This window comes from Mustela erminea, chromosome 10, assembly GCF_009829155.1.
Source record: "Mustela erminea isolate mMusErm1 chromosome 10, mMusErm1.Pri, whole genome shotgun sequence".
In the NCBI taxonomy this organism is placed as follows: Eukaryota; Metazoa; Chordata; class Mammalia; order Carnivora; family Mustelidae; genus Mustela; species Mustela erminea.
Genome location: NC_045623.1, coordinates 39434993 through 39457255, shown reverse-complemented (window position 1 = coordinate 39457255; position 22263 = coordinate 39434993). Strand labels below are relative to the sequence as shown.

At 35.2% G+C, this 22263-nt stretch overlaps 1 protein-coding gene across 11 annotated transcripts in view; it reads right to left on the bottom strand.

Moving 5' to 3' along the window:
- The window catches only part of TTLL7 (tubulin tyrosine ligase like 7), a 147567-nt gene that overhangs the window by 78273 nt on the left and 47031 nt on the right, over positions 1 to 22263 (bottom strand). For 10 of the 11 annotated variants that reach the window (XR_004289915.1, XM_032361722.1, XM_032361730.1 and 7 more), the window contains 6 exons: positions 18373 to 18568; positions 18035 to 18166; positions 13389 to 13510; positions 12488 to 12555; positions 7901 to 8059; positions 3345 to 3561 (listed from right to left, as the gene is read on the bottom strand). Coding sequence is in view for 10 of the 11 variants with exons in the window: in XM_032361722.1 (XP_032217613.1) it covers positions 3345 to 3561; positions 7901 to 8059; positions 12488 to 12555; positions 13389 to 13510; positions 18035 to 18166; positions 18373 to 18397 (723 nt within the window). In the remaining variant the exon portion in view is untranslated. The remainder of the gene's footprint in view (positions 1 to 3344; positions 3562 to 7900; positions 8060 to 12487; positions 12556 to 13388; positions 13511 to 18034; positions 18167 to 18372; positions 18569 to 22263) is intronic. The other variant, XM_032361729.1, reaches the window with a different exon arrangement.

Below are 22263 nucleotides of genomic sequence, written 5' to 3'. Positions count from 1 at the left end.
AACAGCAGTAATAAAAATTCTAGCTATCCTAGTGAAAAAGTGAGTAAAAAATGGAACTGTGCATTTTTCTTAAAACAGGATCTTTGGGGCACCTGGGTGGCTCAGTTGGTTAAGTGACTGCCTTTGGCTCAGGTCATGATCCTGGAGTCTCGGGATCAAGTCCCACACCAGGCTCCCTGCTCGTTAAGGAGTTTGCTTCTCCTGCTGACCTCTCTCCTCTCATGCTCTCCCTCTCTTAAATAAATAAATAAAATCTTTAAAAAAAAAAAAAAAAAGAACAGTATCTTTGTAAGTAGGATTGGAAATTCTAGTTTCATATCCACCTCAACAAAAATCCCCTTCTAAGTAGTTCATTGCCAGTTGGACATTGGCCATAAGCAGTGAAGACAGCTATAAACCAAATAGTAACTTGCAAGGAATGAAAAGGATAAAACTATTCTCCACCCCATTTTTTAGCATGTAGGCTCAATACAGTGAATTGGGATATACAAAACTTTTCAAGAACCAGCCAAATGTTACATTGGTAGCAAAAATAAATGGTTATTATATTTCAATGCCTGAAATTCTCTGTCTTATGATCTCCTTATATGCAGTTTACCAATATTTAATTTTTAGAAATACACACAGCTCTTCACAAAATACATGCTATTTTAAAAACGCATTGATTTATTTTTTCCAGGCTTTTTTTCTTAAGCTTACATTTTACATAATTGGGATCTCACTTTACATAAAACTTAAAATTCTATATATATATATTTTTTACTCTTTCATATCTTAATCTAGGAATTTGATCATGGAGTTAAAAAAAGGTGAACTTTTAAATTTTAGAGACCTATTAGGAACACTGACACTTATATAGGAGAAGATCATTCTTTTTACATGTGAACCAAAGCCACAAGATTACATGATCAAAAGCAATTGGCAAAGTGAGACCTTGAGGTTACATTTCCTGACTACCATACTTTCTTTATGATTTCCTAATCTAGTGTATTTAAGCAAATCACATAGACATAATTTAAGATATTAAAATAAATCACTTTATTACCTAAATGAGCTTACAAGTTCTTATTACTCTTTTTTCTCAAAACATGACTATGTACCTTACAATGTATTATTCACACCAATTATTTTAATTATAAGCTAAGAGCTGACAAGTCTCAAATTAGGCCTATAGCTTGGTTCTCTCTTCTGAACTCTACATTTATGCTATACATCTAAATGCTTATAGCCTAGATCCATTTGGAGGTTGTGCAGGCATGTCAAACCAAACACTCTGGCTTCCGGCAAGACCTTTAATAGCCCCTATATTTCCTACCACGGTGAATCATACATCATCCATCCAATTGACCCATGCCACAATGCTTGAGTTTTATCCTTAATTTCTCTCTCCCTTTTCCTCCTGTTCTACAAATCTAACCTGTCAGTACATCAATGTTATCCACATTACCATAAATATATCTTAAATCTATATTCTTACTGTTAGTATAGTCCTTCTGCTACTACTTCAGATAAGGCCATCTTCCCCCTCACAGGTGGTTAGACTGGAAAACAGCTTCTCCCGTACCCTCACCTCTCCCATCCATCTACCTCTACATCCATCTCTCAGATCCCCCACAGATAGACCAAGTCACTTTTTAAGATAAAAATCTCACTCCTTCTTTCCTTCTTTAAAATTTTTCAATGCTTCCCTTCTTCTTAGGTTAAATTCCAAAATCCTGGACATGGCCTAAAAAGCCCTGAAAGATCTGTTCTGTAGGCTCTTCATCCTCATCTCTGAACACCCACCCCATCACGGTCTGTATTTAGACATGCTGAACATGAGTGCTTTCCCCACACACACCATACCTCTGGGCCATTTTTCTCTACGAACTTCCACCCCACCCCACCCTGCCCCCAACTTGGCTAGCCCTTCATTATTCATATTTCACTTAACAATCTCCCTCTCTAAACTTTCTCTCCAGCTGCGTTAGTGCCCTTGCTATGCACTGCCTTAGCACCCTCAGTGTCATAGACCATTACACTTACCATCAGGTATTATAATTGCTTATTTTATTTTCTGCCTCCCCACTAGACTGTTGCTTTTGAGAGGTCAAGCACTGTATCTGTCTTGGTCACTGTTTTTCCAAAACCAGCACAATGCCTAGAATGCAGTAGAGTGCAAATATTACTTGGTGATTGAATATATTCACACCTTATGACCTTTAAAGAGATGATTCTTTGCTTTATCTTCCTTTCCAGTGAAAAATTTACAGTTCTCTTATTCTTCCTTTGCCAGGTTTACAACATTTTTCATTAACTGAACACAGCAACGTTTATGATCAGTCATTATGTAATTTTTAAAATATGACTTTCAGTGCAGTTAATTGTGTGCATAACATCGGAGGAGAACAATAACCAGGCTTTTGACAAAATGGGAAATGATAATTATAATTTTTACTATAATTAGTAGGTCCAAAAATAGGGTAGAGGTTAACTAAACTTTTAAGTATGGATAATAAAATTTGTGACTTTCATGATAAATTATGATAATAAATTACAGTTGGACCTTCATAAACCATAAACTGCTGTTTTGACTTCCATCAATGTGCTATGCCTATACAAAGGAAATCTTAATGGAAAAATATCTATAGAAAGCTCCATTTAATAGATTTTAAAATGCACACTGACACTACCAGTTTATGTCTCTAATTTACATTTGGTCAGTGTAAATCTACCATCTTTTCTTTTGTACAAAGTGACAAGTTAATAACTCTACTTTCTGATAACTCTCACTTTCTTTGTTTCATGTACTTTCTCCCACATCCTACTTGTTAAACCCTTACCTGTAATATAAAGCTTGCTCAAATACCACTTCCTCCATGAAAAGCTAAACATAAACTATCCTTCTACTCAACTCCATGATACTCTGTCTGTACTTCTCAATGAGATGTTATTTCTATTTATATTTCTAAATAAATCATTTCTATCCAGGGCCAAAACATCCACACATGTGTTTTGAAATCCATTTCTATATAGGGTTATTGTATATACATGTGTACATGTCATTTCTATGCAAGGCCACTACATACACATGTGCTTTGAAATCCAGCCTTGTGCTTGCAGACAGCACCCAAAGGGAGGGCCCTCTCCTAATTAGCCTGCTGGAGAAGACACCTTTTTATCTTTCTAATTTTCACAAAGCTGTCTATAAATGAGAAGAAGTCTTGTTTATGTACACAATTCCTAACTATAAAAACCTGATAAGGGATACTTTGATTCTTAGAATCTTTACATACAGTTCATACGCTAAGAAGTATAAGTTGAACAAATGAATAAAACCATTGATTCTGTCTGGTATCACTTACCAAATTAGACTCATTAGGTGGAATGTATTTCTCTGTTCCCATTCGCACAAGTCCATCATGGTAGAGAAATATTTTCAGCGGATCACATGATGTCACCAGAATATAAATTCGTAAATCAAACTTGTAACCTTCCATTAGAAAAGGTTTTTCAATGTATTCTTGAACAATCAAATGATCCTGAGATGGAAGTTTATCACCATTTCTTATCAAAGAAATTCTAAGTTTAAAAAAAAAAAGAATTAAAAGACTAATTTGATATGGGGTCAAGATATTTACAAAATTCCAGGTCATACTCAAGAGGAAAATGGTGGAGTAGGGAATCCCAGAGTCTGGCCCTCCACAAAAGCAATAAACAGCCAAAAGATAGTCAGAATCAACATTTTTGGAAAACTAGAAACTGACCAAAAGCTTATAACAACCAAAGAGCACTTAATTAAAAAAAAAAAAAAAAGCTGAATCTATATAAAATGAGCTTTATGGCATTTTAACTTACTCTGGCCCATTCCCCAACCTCAACTCATCCACAGGCTTGAACAACAGCCCATGTTCCCAGTACAGGTTCTGGTTCTGGAGGGAGCAGAATAGACCTTATTCTTGTAGTAGTTTTATTTCTCTTTTTACTGTTGTTTTACCTGTCTGATGGCTCCCTGAAGGAACTCAAGGACCACTTTTATCTTGCCTAATTAGGAACTCTCCTAATGCAGTTGAGGCAGCTACTTGTGGGGGACTGGAGGCGGGGGGAGGGCAGGGGGCATTGTTGAAAACATTTGAAGACAAATGCATTAGTTCCTGCTGCCTATGACAACCAATAAATGTTGGAGAAAACAATATACTAACTAAAAATATTGGAAAGAAAAACTAAAGTATGAGAATATTTGGGGAATAAAAGCTTTGAAAAGCTCAGGCATAGGAATCTAGAACACCATGTGCATGCCCACAGTCAAGTGCATGCTCAGGAAAAACTTGAAAGGCCCTAAGCTCTTACCTCTGGTTAACAATCAGGCTCTGCACAAGCATGAAATGAAGACCAGGGCAGAGTTTTAAACTGCCTACTTGAATGCTGAAGGCATATTCCAACAAACATATACATCCCTTCTGCAAGGACTGGGAGTTTAGGTTTGGGGGAGGTTTTCTTGGTTTATTTCATTTTGTTTTGTTTTGTTTTTTTGGTTGCAAGTGTTTGAGGAGACATCTGTTGACTTACAAGCTAAGCACCCACCCAAAAGAACAGGAACTTCAGTTCTACACACAACAAAAAATACAGACTTCACAAAATTATTTCAGAAAGATAAATAAACAAATAAAGAGCAACCATAACAAGCAGCAACAAAAAACCTTTCGGGGGGAGAATCCGATTTCCAGCGTTGCTACATTATAACATTCAAAATGTCTGATTTCCAACAAAAAACTATGAGTCATGCAAAGAAAATTAAAGTATGGCCCATACACAGGAAAGTTACCAATTAATAGAAAGACATTGGGCTTACTAGACAATCAATTATTTAGATCAACTGTTTTAAATCTGTTCAAAGGGTTAAAGAAATCCATATGGAGAGAACTGAAGGAAACCACGAGAAGAATATCTCACCAAATAGAGAATGTCAATAGAGATAGAAATTTTTGTTTGTTTGTTTTGGGATTTTTTGTTTTTTTTGTTTTTGTTTTTGTTTTTGTTTTTTAAGGAAGAGTGGAGGGAACCAAACTGAAATTCTGGAGTTAAAAAAATAACAATAACTGAAACAAAAAAAAATTCATTAGCAAGGCAAACATAAGATACAGGAAGCCAGAAAAAAAAATTAATGAACTTGAAGGTAGATCAATTGAGACTGACTAGGTCTGAGGAACAGAAAGAAAAAAGAATGAAGAAAAATGAACAGAGGTTAAGAGTTCTATGGGACACCATCAAGAATATCAACATATACATAATAGGAATCTCAAAAGAAGCAGAGAGAGAGAAAGGGACAGAAAGAATATTTAAAGAATTAATGGCTGCAAACTTCCCAAATTGATGAAAAACATTAACTACATATCCAAAGAACCCAATTAACTCCAAGTAGGATAAATTCAAAGACATCCACACTAAGACATATTATAATAAAACTGTCAAAAGCCAAGACAGAATCTTCAAAGCAAGACTAACGCTACTTATCACACTCTATCAATCCTCAAGAAGATAAATAGCTGATTTCTCAACAGAAACAATGGAGACTACAGGCAGTAAGATGATATATTCGAAGTGTTGACAGAAAGAGGAAAAAATAGAATAAAATAAAATAACTTGTTAACCAATAATTCTATATCTAGCAAAAAGTATTCAAAATTGAAGAAGAAATTAAGATATTCCCAGATAAAAACTGATAGCTTGTTAATAATATAGTTGGCCTATAAGAAATGTTGAAAAGAATTCTTCTGACTGAAATGAAAAGACACTAGGCAGTAACTCAAATCCACACAAATAAATAAAAAACACCTGGTAAAGGTCACTACATAAGTAAATACGAAAGTCACTATTAATATTTTAGACTTGTAATTCTTTTTTCCTATTTTACGTAAAATACAACTGCATTAAACAGTAGTTATAAATCTATGTTGATGGCACACAATGAAAATGTAATTTGTAACAATAATAATATAAAGAGGGACAGAGCTATATAGAAGCAAAATGAGAGGCTCTTTTGTTTTTGTTTTACTACTGAAACTAAGTTGATATTAATCTAAACAAGATTGTTATAAATTGAGGTATTAATTATAATCCCAGGGAAACCATTTAAAAAAAAACTCCAAAGCAGATTCAAAGGGGGTACATGCAACCTGGTATTTATAGCAGCAATATCAACAATATCCAACTATGAAAAGAGCCCAAGTGTCCACCACCTGATGAATGGATATAGATGTAGTGTGTATATGTGCAATGGAATAATACTCAGCCATCAAAAAGAATGAAATCTTGCCATTTATAGCAATGTGAATGGAGGTAGAGTGCATTATGCTAAGCGAAGTAAGGCAGTCAGGGATAGACAAATACCATAAGATTTCACTCATATGGGGAATTTAGGAAACAAAATAGATAAACATGTGGGAAGGGGGAAAAAAGAGAGAAGGAAAGAGGGGGAGGCAAACCATAAGAGGCTCTTAAAAATAGAGGACAAACTGAGGGTTGATGGAGGGAAGTGGGCGGGGAATGAGCTAAATGGGTGATGGTACTAAGGACAGCACACATGTATGATGAGCACTGGGTATTGTATGTAAGTGAGTCAAAAAATGCTATTCCTGAAAAAAAATAATTAAAATAATTTTAAAAATTTTAAACTCACAAATATATAGTAAAAGAAATGACAAGAAAATTAAAATAGCACACAATAAAATATTTAATATAAAAGAGAGTAGAAAAGGCAGAATTGAGGAATGAAAACTATATTAAGACACAGAAAACAAATAGCAAAATGGCTGAAATTAGTCTTTCCTTATCAATAATTACAAATGGATTAACTCTCAACTAAGACTAGCATTGGCAGAATGTATTTTTTAAAAAATGGTCCAATCACACACTGTCTACAAGAGATTCACTTCAGATTCAAAGATACAAATAACTTGAAAGTGAACAAATAGAAAAGATACTCCATGCCAAAAGTAATAACAGAGAACTGGAGTGGTATACTAGTATTACACAAAATAGACTTAAAGAGAAAATTTGTTGTAAGAGACAAGGACAATATGCAATGATAAAATGATAAATCAAAAGATTAAAATAACATATATGTGTTTTTATTAAAAGCAGCCTCGGGACATCTGGGTGGCTCAGTTAAGCGTCTGCCTTCAGCTCAGGTCATGATCCTAGGGTCCTGGGATCAAGTCCTGCATCTGGACCCAGCTCAATGGGGAGCCTGCTGCTTCCCCGACTTGTGTGCTCTCTCTCTCTATGACAAATATGTAAGTAAAATCTTTAAAAATAAAAAAAATTAAAGCAGCCTCAGCCATATTTTCTCTGAAAAAGTACATTGCAGCAAAAGGACACAGGAATATTAAGTTGTGTAATCTATGTTCAGCTAACACGTCTACTTCATGGTACCTTAGCTTAAAATGTGTTTTATTCATTAATTTAATCACCATCTCTCAATAAAGAAAAAAACTTATTTGTAAAGCAAAGAGGATATAATTATTTTTGCTTTAAATGTCTGGCTATTGAAAGAGTAACTATCTTACTATTTTTTTCTCCAAGTCAATTTGGCTCTACTATCAAATGAATTTTATCCTCCAAGGTTACTCTAAAATTATTATAAATACAAATTTTATGTTTAAGAAAAAAATTGGAAACATCTTTTTTCTCTATTTTGTTGTCTCCTATAAAAGTCTTTCAACTGATTTAATCTTTAAATTGAAGAACTGAAGTCTGTGGGACAGGAAAAAATAGCTCAATAAATATTTAGTTCCAAAAAAGCAAAAGAAACCTATTTTATTATTTTTTCATATTCAACCATGAGTGAATGCTCACATTTATTCTTTTCCCCTAATTTTTTTTTTTAAACTTTTACATGTTCTGGGTGAAAAATACCTACCCATGACCCATTGCACCATTGGCTGGTTTTACTATAAAAGTTTTCTGCTTTCTTTTTTTCTTCAATTCTTTCATGTAGTTCTGGAATTGGGTATATTCAGCAGGGAAGATCCATGTTCGAGGAACAAAGGTATAATCCAGAGGCCGGGACTTGATCATTCTGTAAATTAGAGATAATATGACAAGTAATTTCTATTCATACTTTTCTAAATTTTCTTCCTCTGTGCTACTGACATTTATTGCAAGGATTTAAATTCCCATGATTTCTTCATTTACTGATTCATTCCACATATGTCTATAAAGCACCTACTATGTGCTAGGCATTATTCTGGACACTGGGGATACATCAGTAAAAGAAAAGGACAAGATTCTCTGTACTGTGTACCAATTCATATATTGGTAGATCATTCAAGTATACACTATATGCTAGGCACTAGGGATATTAACATAAATTAATATGGGATAAGGCACTAGGTATACACTATATGCTAGTATACACTATATGCTACAGTGTACTATATTCGAGTATACACTATATGCTAGGCACTAGGGATATTAAGATAAATTAATATTCTCTACCCTAAGGAATTTACAAATAAGCTAACAAATACAATGTGGTAAGTGCAATAAAGACATACATGGCAAGGTAATGAGGAAATAGTCATTAACTCTGCCCCTGGGATGAGAGGGTGGGTAGCAGGAAATAGTTCACCACCAGGTGCCATTCGTGTTGCATCTTTGAAGATAACTTTGAGTCCTCTGAGGCACCCATAAGGAGCAGTTTTGATCATTTTTTCCTACACTATTTTTGAAGTTTAACTACTTTTCTGAAAAAACCATGTGAACCTCTGAGTATACTAGAAATTTTGTTTCATTTTGGTTTTTTTTTTTAATTTTTTATTTTTTATAAACATATATTTTTATCCCCAGGGGTACAGGTCTGTGAATCACCAGGTTTACACACTTCACAGCACTCACCAAAGCACATACCCTCCCCAATGTCCATAATCGAAATTTTGTTTCATTTTGTTTTAACATGAACTACATATGTCTCTACATGTGGTTTTATGGCTACAATGTATGTCTTGATATTTTTATATTTACTACTAATCAGGCTGCCTATTTGATACATAATTTAAGGTTAAAACTAGGTATAAAATGCTTACTTTTGATTAATCCCAATATTGACCATTTTGTACATATTGATTCCCAATAAAAATGAAAAAATTAGAAGAAATATTTTCAAATATTATCTATTAAAGAAAATCTGATTATTTCAAAAAAAAGCTCCTTTTAATAAATGTAAGCAAGTCTCTTATAGATAAGGAGATATTGTCCCCAGATGAGACTGATAAAATCTAAAATGAAACCACAGTACATGGGATGCAGAGAGGTCGGGCCGACATTCTGAAACTAGGGTGTGGCATATGGAAGCCACATGGCCTTCCACAGCTTAGGTTCCTATGGTTTTCATAGTTCAAGTGCTCTTTCAAGAAAACCCTATAAGAAAGTTATATTTCCACCATGAAAAGGGAAATAATTACCAACTGTATCTGTGAAATCCAGAATAAGCCAATAAACTAAATAATCTCAATACAAGATAGGCTAACACTGACTGGTTTGGAAAACACATGTATACACATATACACAAAGCTAAAGGAAACACAGGAACAGTGCTGATGTCCTTGTTTTTGTGTCTAATACCTTTAAATGTATTTATTATATTTTTAACAGTGATATGAAATTAGATCAATTTAAAGTTTTAATTAAAAGAATATATTTTAAACTAACCATGTGGAGTACTTATGAATGATACCATTCTTTCACATACATACATACTTGGAAAAAATCCAAGCACACATATATTCAAGAGAAAACTTCATTCCATTTAGCAATCTAGCACAAATCATTTGGTGTAAAAATATATAGCTTCAAAACAGACATGCAATCTTATTTAGGAATTTGGAAATATGGAATAATTTCTGCTCATAGCTGTCATGGATTTACTAAAATGATATTAAGAATGTAATTTAATTAATTTGATTTTTATATAAGTAGGTCATTACTTTCCATCTAATAGAAGGTTCTTTTTTCCTTAAGGAAAATTCCAAGGATCTTAGAAAAATAAGAAATTGCCTATGTGTAATAGCTACTAATGGGTCTACAGTTAACCCTCTTGTTCTCTACAAAGCAGGTAGAATGATCTTTTCAAAATGCGAATCTGTCATTCTACCAGCTTCACCCCCAGTCCTCCTCTCCGATGGAATTTAGGATAAGGACTATAATCCTAACCATCACCCTTCAGCTAATCACTCCTTCCCATCAATGTCTCTGTGCTCCAGCTACACTTGACTTTATTTCAGTATCCTGACTATTCCTGCTTTCTCCCACCACATGACCTCAGACCATACATTTTTTCCTGCCCAGAAAACTGTTCTCTATCATTTTCACCAATAAACTCCTCTCAGCATTCATATTTAAGCTTCCACATCATATCCTCGGGGAAACTCTCCAATGTCTCCCTCCGCCAGAAGTCCTTCACTATCCATTAATTGACTACTATGTAACTCTACTTCATTGCACTTATCACAGTTACAACCCAAAGTTGTAAAATCCACAAGTCTGATTTTGATCACCTGATATGCCCAAAGGCTAGGACATTGCCCAGCGTATAACAGATATTTAATAAATGTTAGAGGAAAGTAAATGACTTCAATGAAACACATGTCTAAAAATTTGCAGAGAGAATTCCCTTTCCTCTGAAGTCTGTTCTTGCTATAATCCGTGTGTTAGTAAATTGCCCCCACTGACATGTTTCCTAACCCAGAAGCCTAGCAGTCACCTCGAACACTGCTCTCCTCCTCCCCTTTGATTCGCCCATCTCAGCAGCTTTCCAGTCCTGTCAATTCTTTCTTTTCCCTATTTTCCAGATGCATTATCTCTCCCCCATTCCCACTACCTCTCCTTTGGTTTATCAGATGTTGACGATCACTACCTCCTTGGGGGCTTCCTCCCTCCTTTCTCCCCCTTCTTTGAATCCATGATCTACAGGACCACCAAGAGTATGGAAAACATTTCATTTCTCTACTCAAAGCCATTAAAAAAGTTCTCATTTTACTCAGGATAAACAGAAATGTTTGCTAAGTAGTTAAAGAGATTAAAGAATCAATGATGAAATGATTGAATAAAACCTAGTAACATGGTGAATGCAGCCTGGCCTTTGCATTGACCTGCAGCAGCATCACAGTTAGCCTCCCAACACCCTATAAAACCACGGGAACTACTTAGAAGTTCCCCCAAACCTATCATGTTGGTTTAAGTTTCCATATAGTTCCTCCCACTGTCGTCTTTGCCTACAGTCTCCTTGCCTTCTTCTCAAAGGGTGAACTCCTATACACTTTTCAATACCCATTTTGCATTTGAATTCCCCAGAAAACCATCCAAACCCTCCTGGAAATAACCTCCGTCATCATATTTGTCACTGCCATACACTGACTCTCCCCTGTGGCACCATCAAACTGTATTCATGTTCATCACTCTTTCTCCCTTACTAAAAATTGAGTTCTAGGCAGGGACTAGGCCTTATTCATCTTGTTTACCTGTTAGCAGTCTCTAGTCTATAACAGACACACAAAAAATATTTGTTGGGTGAGTGTATGAACTTTCACATGATGCATATAAATATTTAGTTATATACCAAGTTTCCTAACCTTTCTCTGTTTGAGTTTTCTTTTTTTTTTTTTTTTTAAGATTTTTTTTTTATTTATTTGTCAGAGAGAGAAAGAGAGCGTGAACACAGGCAGACAGAATGGCAGGCAGAGGCAGAGGGAGAAGCAGACTCTCTGCCGAGCAAGGAGCCCGATGTGGGACTCGATCCCAGGACGCTGGGATCATGACCTGAGCCGAAGGCAGCTGCTTAACCAACTGAGCCACCCAGGCATCCCTTGAGTTTTCTTTTTCAGAAATTTTCTTAAATTATCACTCAACTTCCTTAAACTAAAAAAAAAAAAAACCCTAATCCACAAAAATATAAATTGCATAAAAATTCTGCAGTTCATTTGGTATAATGCTTGAGAACTTGTGAACAGTTTTTCCCATAACAGTAGAATTGTTACTCCAAATAGTGGTCTCAGAGATAAGTATATATATATTTACCTCAGAGACCTGGGTAGGGACATACACATATGCCTGTGTGTATGTGTGTGCACAAATGCACCTACTCTCGTGTCTGGCACACATTAGATGCTCAATAAAACATAGATGCTCAATAAGCATGATATGAACACACACACAGTGTATTATGTTGCTAAACTGCAGTGAAAAGAGTCAGGTTCTGGAGACCAGGACTCTGCTCCAGCTCCGCTATTCACTGTTTTACTTGTGCAAGATACTCATTTCTCTGTTTCTCAGTTACCTCCTCTACAAAATGAAGGAAGAACCAGGAAACTTCTAAGATCTGCTAGCTTTAAAATTCTATCTCTTCCATCAAAATACCATTTCAAATCAATGTAACCTAGTGAAAGATGCACTATAACATTCAAAACAAACTTTGAAAAGGTCTTCTCTATTACAAGAAAATGAAGATTACTTGGTCATATTTCTTGCTAAGAAATCCTTTCTACAGATCTCCCCCATTCCTGGAAAATGGTTGATCCTCTGGAAAATAAAAAGGTAAACATTAATATTCCCACAGACTTAATAAATACATTCATTTATACTACAATAACGTTACATCCATCCTGAGTTTAATGTTCTTAGAAAACTGACTATTAATGTAAAATATTTAAAATGACTATAATGACTTTATAGAATTAAAGAATCTACAATAAGCAAAAAAGAAAATTGCAAATTTTTTTAAGAAATCAAAAAACCATGTTTACAGAGATATAAATGTTACAATCTTCCCTGTTAAATAACTGGTCATTCAATGTCTACTTCTAGTATTCTAAGTTTACTATATTCATACAGATAAGCATTGTAGAAATATTGGCAAGAATGGCCTTGTTAGCTTCCTATAACCAATTTTATATTACACTCTATACTGACAAACTATACAAAATGTTGATTGCCTAAAATTCTGTGTATTTGGCTTTTTAGTTTGATGTCTACTTTTTAATATGTTTGCTTGACATTCTACAAGTAAAAGAATGAAGCCCACATGGCAGACATTACAAGGTATTTCCACTTCCTGATTTCTCTGTGCAATTTTTCCACGTCACTCGTCTTTAAGAGTAATGCAAAGCACCTGTGTAGGGAGCGTTTTCTCCTATTAATTCTTCCTTAAAGATGGAAAGAGGTTAAAAGATTGGAAGGAACTCGGGCTTTTATGCAAAGAGTCAGTACTACTGGACAGCAACAAAACAGGCTATTTAGGTAAGTTAGAAATTAAACTTAATATATCCACACATTAAGAATCCTATCTGAGTAAAATTATGATGGAATTCATAGAACTCTCCTAAAACCAATAACCGGTCATGATTAATCCCCACCTGGTAATTTTGCAGCTCTGCAATCTTCTCCTGCTGAACCGCAGAATCACACCATATAAGGTTACTTGTTTCATCCTCATCTGGAGTTTTCATAAATCCCATTTCATCTATGACTAAACGAACTGCAAGTAAATGATTAAGTTAAATGAAAATTAAAATACTATTGAAATATATTCATTATGGAAACAAGTTTGATATATGTAAATTTTATTTCACAGTATTTCGTTTGCAAAATATCCATTAGTTAGTTATAGCATTCCCTTATTTTTAGCTACAACAGTTTATCTAGGGCCAAATTATACTCACAGTAACTGAGAACTGTTTTTAGGTTGCACTCAAAATCCTTGGTTTCAACCATCAGAGTTTTAGCAGGTACACAACTCTGCTAAAAAGTTCAGTGATTATTCATGGCACAGTGAAAACATATACACAGCTGAGATAACACCTCTATCAGGAAAATGGAATACATGGCTTTTTTTTTTTTTTTGACCTTGGGCTAAAAGAGAAAAGGTAAAAATAGTTCCTGATCATTAGACCTATCCTATACTTTCCACCTCCCCAGTTCAAATTATTTTTAGCAATTAAAACCAAGTCAGCTGTGTTGACTCAGGATATGAAATAATGAAGCAGAATTCACCATAGAGATCTGGAAACTGGCCCTCCTATCTGCTCCTAACACCTTTATCCGACTGAAAAAATTTATGCTCAGAGGAAAGCTTGTTTTTCAGTACAAACTATTTATATGCTCCTCTCTGATCTGGATACCAAATTAACATACTAACACTTTTCTTCCAATGAATTTCAAGTTTAGAATAAAGATAAGTAAAATATTCAGGATAAATTTTGGATCCCAACAGAATTCTGAGACTTAATAGAAAGGTGTAACTAAATGGCAGCCCTTCAATGTTTTCTTTTTAAATGTTTTCCTTTACTGTACACCCTATGCATGAGGAGAAATGGTAAAGGGCGATGAGTTGTCTGAATTCACTTGGCTCAAGTACAAAACTGATGAGCAGACACTTGTCAGTCTCAGGTTCTAGAGACTCTTGATTGCTTTTTGGCTGAGAAGAAAGAAAAGACTTTTTATGCAATGGTTCCTAGACTACAGACATAAAAGAAGAGAACAGTGATTGGAGAGGGATGATGGAGAGGGATGAACTGAAACCACCATTCTCCATGAAAGGCTCTGAAAAACTTGGGGCTGTTCTGAAGGTGCAGGTGACAATGTACAAAGCAAGACTTGGGGGAGGGGCCGTTGTCTTGTTTGCCCCAGACCACCATGCAACTTTGCTGACCTGAGGGCTCACAGGGAGGGCAAGGGCCGCAGCCACCCAGCCTGGGAGACTGCTTTAACTCACTCATAAGCAGTAAAAAAATAATGAGGCCAGAATAGCTGCTCACAAGCAGACCTGTTCCTGGGTACAGGAGATACATTGTTTGGGGCTGTTCAGAGATAACTGAGAAGACCTTAGAGAGAGATGGAACTGGCGGCAGTTACAGAGGGAGGGAGTATAATGACCTACTAAAATGCACGCATGAATGTACACATGATGAATGTACACATGAACCAGTGAGGCTGGGAACACGCAGGTTACATAACAATAGTGGAAAAGATCCATTATTTCCTTAGATTCACAAACCAAATCTGTAAGGCCAGTCATACATAAATCTCTTTTATTAAGAAATTTCAAAGCTTGGAGAGCTGACAAAGTTGAACTTCAAAGAAAAACACAATGCTAGGTTATTATAAAGTCTCTTTTCTCAGGTAAGCCATTCAATCAAATTTTTATTTGAACTGAAATTTTAGAAATCAATTGGAATCTTTTAAGGATATCATCCTCCACTGCATGGAAAAGAAATCCCTTTAACTCATCAGTTCCAAATAGAAATTTGTTGACAGCTAAAGCCTACCTCCATGCCTTGAAATGCTGGTATTTTAGGAGCTCTCTTTTTAAAAGGGAGTAAAATATAATTATCTCTACACTGAATTTCTACCAAACCAAACACTCCATTGGTAAAACAGAGATAACCATATGAACCATTTCCTCACATTTCCCTTTATATATTACATAACCCCCTCTCCAATCCTTCTTGTCCCCATTAAATAAAAATTACCAAAAATGTATTCCTCATAATTTGTCCTATGATCTTTTCCCTTGATCCATAGAGTTTTCAGAGGCTGTTCAGGAGTTTTAAAAATAGGAATCCATGCAACTCTCTGAATCTTAGATATAGAAGATACATTTGTGTTTCTCAATTTAAATTTCAATTCACATTTTACTTAGGCAATATGATATAGTAAAAAGAAAACTGAATTTGGAAACAAATGAATTTAGGTTCAAGTTCCACTTTTGTCATCTGTGTGAACTTGGGTAAGTTGCTAACTCTCACTGGACTTGTTTATTCAACTTTCTATAGAGGATGTATAAAAAATAATGTGGAATTTCATAATGTAATAATTATAGAACCAGTGAGAGAAAGTACTTCATTACTCCATATGTCTTCATAAGAAACTAAAAGAGAAATTTCTCCCAAGACTCAGGAATACAGAAGTCATATGTCCTTCGAATAACCAATGATTTTATCTTCTGGGCACTGTGTAGTCTATAACTGAGTATGTTTTAGTATTTGCTTTGGTTGCTAGGAAGCTCTGAGTCAAATCCATGTCCATCTCGAACTATAGAGAGTCTTGCAGTATGTATTTTGTACTCTTACCAGCCACAAGATTCATCTTAGTTTACTGTCTTTATTTTCCCGTGTTTATCTTCTTAATGCTATTAGCCACTTCAAATTCACCTCACTATTAGAGTGTAGAAAAAATGCAGGGGAAGGGGAGGAAGGGAGTAATGCAGACTATTTTACAGGGTTATTTGGAAGATTAAATGAGGTAATGCGTATGGAAATGTTTGGTCAATGGCTATAAAAATATTACTATTAAAGCTATAGCAAAGTATTCTACATGAGGAAACAGGCAACACCAGAGCAAAAACACAGGTGTTCTGATTATGGCTTAAGTGTATTTCCATTATATAATTCAAAATGCCAAGAGAGCAGTAATTAAATTATAAGAAGGTGTTGCATAAACTTGCTTAAATAAGGGAAAAAGCAAGGTAGCTTCTTTCTCCTTGACACATGGCCAATTCCCTCTTTCCCTTCCCTATACTTAGCTCTGTATTCTCCAAACAGTCCCTGATCCAAGGACTGAGCCAGGAATTCTGTTAAACATCTGAGGATGAGCCAGGAATTCTGTTAAACACCATAGCACAGCAAGGAGGTAGGAATCAGTATAAGAAAACTGGTAGTGGGTATTAAGGAGGACATGTATTGCATGGAGAACTGGGTGTTATACATAAACAACGAATCTCGGAACACTATATCAAAAACTAATGATGTGTTGTATGGTGACTTACATAGCACAATAAAATAATTTTTTTTTTAATTTTAAAAAAAGGATGCTAAGACAACTTCAGCCCTGGGAGGACTTCCTGGGAAAGTGAGAGAGAACTGAATTGAAACACTCTCCTGTAGATCAAGGTTCCTTACGAACCCCACCAAAACCTTAAAGTAAATAATAGGATAACACCACCCATCAATCACTTTAACAATGGTCACCTTACTCTTGTTTCTAGAAAACATGCTGCAAATAAACCCTGAATCTTTCAATTTCCCATGCTAACTTGCTTCAAGTCCCTGCCTCTGAGGACCACTTATTGGAACAGAGTATCAGAGCACCTCAATTCCAATGAAATATTCCCACTGATCACTCAAGAATTTTGGCAAATTACTATAATTGAAAATGAGACTCTCAAAGATGGATAAGAGTAAGAATAATTAGCATAATTTGATTTTCCTTAACTCTCTCAACGCAAAATGGCTACGAGGAAGATTAGTTGAGTATCTCTGGTATTTGTTAAGAGTTCTGCAAGGCTGGGGGTGCCTGGGTGGCTCAGTAGTTAAGCATCTATCTGCCTTTGGCTCAGGTGGTGATCCCAGGGTTCTGGGATCCGGCATCCAGCCCCCTGCTCTGAGAGGACCTTGCTTCCCCATCTCCTACTCCTCCTGCTCGTATTCCTTCTCTTGCTGTGCCTCTCTCTGTCAAATAAATAAAATATTAAAAAAAAAAAAGAGTTCTGCAATGCTGGGCAAGTGTATCATAATTTAAGACAACTATTCTTCTTATCTACTCTCTATACCACAGATACTGCTTATACATAAAAACTGGAACTTCATTAATAAAAAGCAACAGCATCATCAGAAGAATTTTATTTAAAACACAGAGAAAAATGTGTTGTTCCTCTATTCCTGAAGTCAGTCATTGTTTAATAAAAATCTCAAAGTTTGTAATTTTTAATTTTACATCTAACATTTTAATCTGTGTAATGTTTACTTCATACTTGATTTAAAAATTAAATATTAATCAAAATCACATATATAATACCATCCCATTAATAGCTAAAGCCTTTAGTTTATATTGATGTTCTTTTTGTTTATTAACATGTTAAATATCTCATAAAAAAGGACATTTTATAGAAGGCATTTAAAAATGAATTGCACAAATGGTATCTCCCTGAATTTCAACATTGTTTTCAACATCAAACCAGTCTTTCCAACAGTGATGAAAATCTCATGATTCTGAGGAGACCTACCAATTTCAAACTTTGTCCCAGCAACATTTGCTGTAATGGTTCCCTTCTTTTTCTTTTTTCTGACTTTCCTTTTCATTGTGCTTTGGTAAGGCAATTCTGTATTCAGATCCAGGGGAGAGGGTCCCTGAATAACTTTAAAAGAAATGTAAACCAATCAAGTATCACTAAAACAACAAAAATTTCATAGCAGAGAACACAGATGCCCCCCTCCCACCAAAAAAAAAAAAAAAGGTAAAACTAAAAATTCTGATTCATTAAGAGACCTCAATTAATTTTTAATTCTTAGAAAAAATTCTCAGTGATGATCTATAATAATACAATTATGTCAATCTGCTTACCTCTTTCTTGAGGCAAAGATGGCATTATTGCCTGTGCCTGTTGCAGTGTGTGCTGTTGTACCAAGCTCTCAGGATATCTGGAAGGCCTGCATTAGTCTAAGTAGGATATGGCTCCAGATCACTGAAAGTTCCTATCATATTATCTTTGTGGAATCCTCAGATTTCAGGACACTGAAGTTATGGGATGAGAAGTTACCTGTAGGGATTTTAAAACAAAGTCATTTAGAAAACAATTTTTATAAAATGTTTCTGTTCTTTTTAAAAGTTAAGTAAAGGTGAAAGTTAATGTACATATTCAATCAACAAATATTTGTTAATTCATTAAACCTTGTGCAAAATGCCAAGTGATGGCTTCCTGTCCTAAAAAGTGCACAGAGTAGGAGAATTTTATTTAAGTCATATATTTACACACGATAAATAACATACCATACACCAACAATAACGATAACCATATTCACTACCAACTATTGAACGCTTGCTGTCATGGATCACTTAAGCCACTTAATCTTTCAACAAAACTATGAGGTAGAACTTTTATCCCTATCTTACAGTTAACTGGCCTCAGAAAGGACAAATCTTTACCATAAAAGTGACAAAATTAACATCTCTCCGATGTCAAACTCAGTGCCCTTAATTAGGACTCCACACAACCTTCAACCCAATGTCTGAAAGGTTGGTACAGCAATACTTTTCATATGAAACAGTGAAGTAAGTACCAGGACAGAGATCACATAGCAAGAGCATACAGAGAAAAGGGATTTCTCATTAGGGACGGGGGCAGTGGCTGACAGGGAGGAAGGGGACGACTTTATAAAGTAGACCACATTTGAATTGTGGCTTAAAAAATGGAAACAATTTTGGAAAGGCAGAAAACAAGAGGAGTCGTTATTACAGTGAGCTTATTCGGGCACATAGAGAAATGCTGTAAACATTTTTTAATGAACAAATTTGATCTGGCTACACCTCAGCATGGCATATATGACACCTGTATTTTCACTGTGTTCGTAGAACCCAGGTATTCATGCCCTGACTAGACTATACTGCTCAGTCTATACTAGCAATTTCCTAATTTCTCCCTTCACAATGTAAGAATTGTTGAGTTCTGGGAAATGTCTCTAAACACAATGAAAAATTATAAAAGTTATCATGATAAACAAAGGTATGGTATCAATACATTTACCAGGAGATTATTAGGTTTATCAGAAATTCAACTACATAAGATGTGACTCATATACGTCACATCCGATAGTCATTATTAATAATAAGATTCATTATTAAAGAAAATTTAGATCTTGATTTGTTCTCAGGTACCATTTTTAGTAGAATAATTACCTAGACTAATTCAATCTGAAAGCTAGGAAATATTTATTACAGACCAACTGTGGGTAGCACTGTTAGGAATCTAAAATATCTTACCTTATTAACAAACCTGGAATTTAAATACCATTTCTGCAATTTTCCAGATATGGAAATTAAGTCTAAATAAAGTTAAATAAATCAAGGTAACAATTTATAAATAGAAAACCTAGGCTTTGAGCCCCATTCTGTCACAAAGCCCCACTATTTACAGACACTGTGCTAATATGCTATATAGACGTTAAAAAAATTTTCACAACCCAACTGTACTACAAGCTGCAAAATATGGACATATTGAGGGAAATCACAATACTTCAAACCAAACAGAGAAATCACAATAAACACACCTAGCTTGATTTAAGCTCGCAATTCCAAGCTGGAAATAGACTGATTACTTTTCAGAGTAAAAGAAAGGAGTGATCTAAAGTTCAGTGTGATTTCTTTCTGGAAGCTCTCTGATACCTCAGGGAGGTAACTATTTGGGTTTATAAGTCCTTGTCCAACATCTTGTTACTGGAGTAAACAAAGATCCTCTTATGGTAACAGAGTACGTATTACATTGAAAGTAGGTGACAAAGTCAACAAGAGTGTGAGACAATGTCTGCCTAACTATACTGACAATAAATTAGTAATTGTTACAGGCTCTAAAAACAGGTTTGTTAATTTCTGACTTAAATAATGAGCCAAATACTCTGATTAGAACAAGCTCAGAACAAGAACTGTTATCTCTTCCCCTACCACACAAGAATTTAAAGGCCTTAAATTTAGTCTCATCACATATGTGCCCTATTTAATTGCATTTATGTTTTGGTGAATAGCAGTAAGAGTGCTTCTCAAACTCAAGAACTTCATTCTACCGTCCAATTCTAATCATTTCACTTTCTTCTTAGTGAGAGAAGTGAGACGACAGACTGATCACACCACTCAAATGAGCCACGGTTACCTACTTTTCAGAAGCACCCAGCATGGTTCAGTTACCACCGAAATACTTTAGCCAAGGGTTTCTTAAGCTCGGCTGCAAAGTAGAATCACCTGAGGAACTTTTGAAAATCCTAGTAACCAAGCCATACCCCAGCCCCTGGTGGGGCCCAACTATCAGCATGTTTTAAGCTTTCCACATAACTATATAATGCAGCCAAGACTGACAACCTCTGCTCCAAGTATATAGTGACACTGAATCAAATAATAGTTATAACATACATCAAAAAAAAAAGTAAAACAAAGAAAAAAAAAAACCTTTGAACCTATGTTAAAAAAAAAAAAGGCCAAGTATTTAGGTAAAAATCATCCATTAAAATCCCCATTTCTAGTTGAAGTAAACAAACTGAGAGGAAAAAAAAAAGAATTAGAAAATCAGCAGGAATTGGTTTCTCTTTTATTTTATTTTATTTTATTATTGTGTTATGTTAGTCACCATACAGTACATCATTAGTTTTTGATGTACTGTTCCATGATTCATGTTCGTGTATAACACCCAGTGCTCCATGCAATCTGTGCCCTCCTTAATACCGATCACCAGGCTCACCCATTCCCACACTCCCGTCCCTTCTAAAACCCTCACTTAGTTTCCTGGAGTCCAGAGTCTCTCACAGTTTGTCTCTCATTCTGATTTCCCCCTTCATTTTCCCCTTCCTTCTCCTAATGTCCTCCATGCTATTCCTTATGTTCCACAAATAACTGAAACCATATGACAACTGATTTTCTCTGCTTGACTTAATTCACTTAGCATATTCCCCTCCAGTCTCATCCATGTTGATGCAAAAGTTGGGTATTCATCATTTTTGATGTCTGAGTAATATTCCATTGTATATATGGACCACATCTTCTTTACCCATTCATCTGCCAAAGGGCATTTCAGCTCTTTTCACACTTTGGCTATTGTGAACATTGCCGCTATGAACACTGGGGTGCAATGGCCCTTCTTTTCACTATATCTGTATCTTGGGGTAAATATCTAATAGTGCAATTACTGAGTCATCAGGTAGCTCTATTTTTAACTTTTTGAGGAACTTCCACACTGTTTTTCTACGTAGCAGCACCACCTTCATTTCCACTAACAGTTTAAGAGGGTTCCCTTTTCTCCACAACCTCCCCAACACTTGTTTCTTGCCTTGTCAATTTTTGCCATTCTAACTGGTATAAGGTGGTATCTCAATATGGTTTTAATTTGAATATCCCTAATAGCTAATGATGATATCTGCAAATGACACTACAAAAGACTGATATCCAAGATCTATAAAGAACTTCTCAAACTCACCACCCAAAAACCAATTAATCAAGTCAAAAAATGGGCAGAAAACATGAACAGACACTTCTTAAAAGGAGACATACAAATGGCTAACAGACACAGAAACTGATTTCTAAGACAAATAAGCAATTTTATTTTACAAATAAAGAAGTCATTTCCAAAAGGAATCAATTTCCCAAAATGTTAAGCAAATGGAAACCTCAAATGTAGAAGCTCAAGTGTTACCATGAGAAACAATAGATACATGACACTTTTAAAACAAAAAAACTGTAACTCCAATGCATTTG